This window comes from Monoraphidium neglectum, assembly GCF_000611645.1.
Source record: "Monoraphidium neglectum strain SAG 48.87 unplaced genomic scaffold scaffold00609, whole genome shotgun sequence".
NCBI lineage: Eukaryota > Viridiplantae > Chlorophyta > Chlorophyceae > Sphaeropleales > Selenastraceae > Monoraphidium > Monoraphidium neglectum.
This window is the reverse complement of record NW_014013019.1, coordinates 18294-22994: the sequence shown is the minus strand read 5'-3', so window position 1 is coordinate 22994 and position 4701 is coordinate 18294. Positions and strand designations below refer to the sequence as shown.

Below are 4701 nucleotides of genomic sequence, written 5' to 3'. Positions count from 1 at the left end.
TGCAGGCCCAGCCGCGGCAGCGGCCGTCGGTTTCTCTGTTGCAAAGTTAGGTGATTCCTCAAGACATGTGAGGGATGGCTGGTGCGCAGCGGACAACGCATTGTTGGCATGACGTGGCCCTGAGCGGCTCTGCCGCACGGCGCATGCCAGGTCTGCGGCACGAGCAAATCGGCACCCTGCTACCCTGGTACGCTGCCACCTCCCTCTCTTCGAGCACTTGGCGTGGCGCCTGTATTCCAGTCTTTCTTTCCTTCTTGCGCTGTGCTTTTCTGGCCCTCTGCTTTGGCACCCATCTGACTTTCTTGTGCTCCTGCAGTGGCCCTGTTAGGTGCCCTCTCCTTTCTGGCTGTGACTGCACCCGCACTCGAAAACTCGCCGAGAGGTGACGCGGGCATGACATGTGCCCTACGCACGATCAAAATCCAGCCGCGACGGCTGCGTCGATAAACCAACCTGTATCAGATATGCTGCTGACAGAATAACATCGATTTTCATCGCCTGTGTAAGCGCGCGCGGTACCAGGAAACACAATTGCTGCAACGGATTTGTGCAGGCTTTTTTGGAAGGCAAGCAGTCTCCCCTAGCCCCTGCTAGTCTGCCAGGTGGACAGCCACATTGACATGCTTGTAGATATTGCACAGGGATAACAGTTCTGCGTTGTCCTTGCAAGTCAAAGGTTCCAAAGGACCCTGGGCCTCTGCACTGCCAGCAATCAGCCGCTTCGCCCGAGCTTCACGGCGAAAGGCTTGTGGGGTAGGGGGTGCCGAGCAGCTGGCAACACATTTGGATCAGGCTCGCGTAACCTCGGCATTGCCACTACCGCTGCCGCCTGCTTGGCCCACATTGCAGCGCATCGCGCAGCGTGCCTGCCCCTTGCGCGGTGCACTCCTGCTCGTGCTGCCCGCTGCGGGTAGATCGCTGCTGGTCGGCTACCCCCTTGCTCAGATAATCTTTTCATGCACACAAGCTGCATGTGATGCGGATTTATCCCCTGATTGAGAAACGCATGGGTGCGGTACTTCTTACCAAGCTTCTCTGAGCTTCACGAGTCTCGTCAGCACATCATAGCGGCTATCTGATTCCTGTACAGACACAGACAAAATTACGTCCTGTATAATCATGCACAAGGACCCCGCGGCTTCGCCCACACCCCGGTCAACGGGAGCTTTGTGATGATGGTACCGTAGATCAGCACGCAATATGCATTCAAAATGCACCGCAAGACATACGTTCAGAAACGCAGGAATAGCAGCAGCAGGAAGTGTAGCCAGCGAGAAGCTAGCTCAGGCGCTTGCAGAGCGATGCGCAAGGTTCCCCCAGGCCGTCGCGCAAGTGCTCGCCGCCTTCCTGCCGCCAGCGCAGCCAACTTAAAGCCCCATCGCCAAAATTTCAACCACAGGTTTGTTGCCAGAATGATTCGATTGCATGCCAAGCTGTGTGTATGCTTCGGAACGCACATGCACAACTTGCTCCGTTGCATGCTCTGCCTGGCCGCTGCCCGCTCACTGACCAACCCCCCAAACCCCATAAGGCGCACTGTGGCTAGATCACAGGACCCCAAGTGGGTCTGCCTGTGCACTCGTGCACGGGTGGCTTCGAATCCCATGAGGCGCACATCGGCTTTTGCTGATGGACCCCGAATGGATCTGCCCGTGCATTCGGGCGCGCGCACTCGCGCGCGCGCACGCATTCACGGTCAGCACCAAATCCATGCGCCGCGCCGCGGCTTGAACGCGGATGCCCGAATGGTCCTGCGCAGATTGCGCATGCGGCCCCAGGTACTCCCAAAACGGTGGCTCTCGCCACCACCACAACATGAGCATGCAGCCACCCAGCAGAGTGGTCCAGCCATGTGAGACGACAGCGCTCTTCCCATGCTCCGGATGCAAAGTGCGCGCGTGCCATACAGGTGTGTAATTGTAAGGGTTACAAGCCCAGAGGGATGAGCGGCACCCGTGCCAGCCCTTGCAGCGACAGGCCAAAGTCTCGCGGACGCCGTTGTCGACATCCTTGCAGCACCACCCGCCAGAATGCATATGTTCGTAGGCGTGCGTGGCCGAGGCCTCAGTGCCACAACACTGAAGCAGCCCTGGATGGAGTGACGCGCAGCGCAAGCGCCGCTGACTGCGGCCGTGCACCCGCATCTGTGGATCACCCACAGGGCTGCAGTGCTCCAGCTCCAGAGCCTGCGCCCTGAGGGGCATGCGCAGCCCTGCCTGACTTCCGCTTGCGTGCCGGCTACTTGACGGCCACGCCAGCAATGTGCGGTGCTATCAACGCGCACAATGGGTTGCTGGTTGCCTGGACCCGCTCCACCCTGAGGCTTGCAAATCCAGCCGTCTCCAAGGCCTCCCATGTCTGGCGGTTGCAGTTGCACTCCGCCAGCCACAGCTGAGCCGGGTTCCACAGGTCCTGTGGCGCGATGATTGCGAAAAGGTTGAGCGAGTGTGTTTGGAATGTGCGTGCATGTGAGTATGTGTGTGTGGGGGGGGGTTATGTGTTATGGCGTGCCGGAATTCGCCACAGTGAGGCAACTGGCTGATTGCCCGTATGAAGGCTTGGCAAGGAAGGGATGACTGTCCGAGTGCGGAGGTCCAGGCGCAAGGGCGCGGGGCGAGGGGCAGCACGGCCACAGCTGATAGTCACAACTCGGGGGGCTGTCGACGGAGCTTCCATGGACAAGGACGGTACAACCGCAATCAGCAGCGCTGCTTCCGCGGCTCTGCCAAGAAGCGCCCGGCCGCACCTGCAGCCGCCGCGTGAGGCTGCCGTACGGCGCCGCCACGTGCTCCATGAACAGCAGCTTTCCGCCCCGCCGAAGCACGCGGCGCGCCTCGGAGAGCGCGCGTTCTTGGCTGACAACCGAGCACAGGACCTGGCGTGAGCCACGCGGGCAGCCGCGGAACCAAGGGCTCATGGGGACATCAGTCGTCAGACATAAGCCACGACACCTTGCTCGCAGCATGACACTGGATGTCCTTGCGGTGGAAAGACAAGGGATCACGGGCTACTCCCAGGGGCGCTCGGAGCCCGAGCAACAGCACCCAATTCGCGACGTGGCGCCGGCCCACCAGCGTGCATATTACTGCATCTTGGGACTCGTCCGCCACTGGCAGCGACTCGGCCACACCCTGCGACCCACGCGCGCACGCCCGTGCGGCGGTGGCGCGGCGCGCAGCCACTCCTTGTGGGATGCAATATTGCATTTGTTGCAACAAGTTTGCTGGGTGGCAGGAGGCAGGTTCCTTTTTGGTAAAACACCCAGCACACATGCCGGTGCAGCTGTGAGGGGCCGCCTGATACATACGGCGCCCCCTGCCTGCGTGCCCGCATCGACGCCCCGCAGAGTCCGAGCCCGCACCGACCAGCTGCGTGGCCTCACCTGCAGCAGCGCGACGTTGCCCGACGCCAGGCCGGCCGCTGCCAAGGATTCTCGCGCGTACGGCGCCATGGCAGGGTTGGGGTCCACGCCTGTGATCCGCAGCCCCTGCATGGCGGGCGCGAGGGGAATGCGTGGCAGGACGGCGCCGGTGCCGCAAGCAGGCGAGCGTGCGTGCAGGTGAAATTACGAAAACGAAACACCCACCGAGACGCAACACGAGATGAGATTGCATGCTCGCTCTCCTCAACCAGCAGAGTCGAGGCCCATGTCAGCGGCTGCAAGTAGCCGCCGCTAACTACCCGCAACGCAACCCTATTGCATGCGGAGCAGAGAAAATTGCACCTTGTTTGCACTGAGGAACTCTGCATTTGGGGCTGAGCCGATGCCGACCTCCAGCAGATCCCTCACATCAGCCCCCCACCCAATCTCAGAAAACAGCGCCCGCTTCCGCTCCCCCAGCAGCTGGTTGTACTTGGCGGCGCCGCCCCGCATCAGCCGTGCGAACAGGCGGTCGCGCAGGCCGCCCCTGCCGCGCAGCGCGGCGTCCCAGGGCCGGGGGCCCGCGCAGCAGGGGCAGCCCATAGGGCCGTTTTTGTTGGGGCCGCCCTGTGGGGGGGGGGGGGTGGCGTCAGCGAGGGGCGGCGAGATGCAGTGGAACGCTGGGGGCGCGCATGATGAACTCACATAGATGCACAGAGCATGAATAGTGGCGGGTCGCTACAGGCCGCGCAAACGCGGCTCTCGAGTGCTGGCGGCACGCACGACGGACAAAGCGACGCTGCTCGGGGACTGCTGTTCGCGCAGCGCAAGCAGAGCCCCTTTAATTGCTCCACGTGAGCCGCACCATGTTGACTAGCACTGTGTATGATTTTGCACGATCACTTTAAAAGCTCAGGTATGAAGCCTCGCTGCTGATGGTACCGATAGTGCGAGGTGACGAGCTGCACTCCACTCGGACTCAGCAGCAAAGATATCGCGTAGTTGAAGTGCTAGATCCAGATATTGGCTCGTATTTATCTGTATTCGGTGTGCAATGTGGCCTCCCCTGTTTGCTTGTGCGAAGCATCCCTGCGCCCTGCGCATGAGCGCACTGCGTGCACCTTGAGTTGCACTGCTGGTTACCAGCGCCAGCAAGAGTGCATTTCTCTGTGTTTCGTGATGATATGTTGCTGACACCCAGTCACCAACTTGCATGCCTTGCTTCATTCCATGGATGCGGCTGTTGATACGCCTACAAATCAAACCGGTCCTGCTCAAGACACCCCCCCCCCAAAGCACCCCTGCCCCCCACCTGGAAAAACAACCTCCAAGGCATATCC

At 61.1% G+C, this 4701-nt stretch overlaps 1 protein-coding gene across 1 annotated transcript; it reads right to left on the bottom strand.

Annotated features, from left to right (window-relative positions):
• Window positions 1–2238: 2238 nt before the first annotated feature.
• MNEG_4403 (Methyltransferase-like protein 7A) lies at window positions 2239–4229 on the bottom strand (the record flags this gene model as incomplete). The annotated part of the gene is made up of 6 exons (XM_014047123.1): window positions 2239–2412; window positions 2747–2875; window positions 3072–3131; window positions 3383–3487; window positions 3791–3988; window positions 4227–4229. The coding sequence occupies 6 exons, from the start codon at window positions 4227–4229 to the stop codon at window positions 2239–2241; spliced, it is 669 nt and encodes a 222-aa protein (XP_013902577.1).
• Between the last annotated feature and the right edge of the window lie 472 nt (window positions 4230–4701).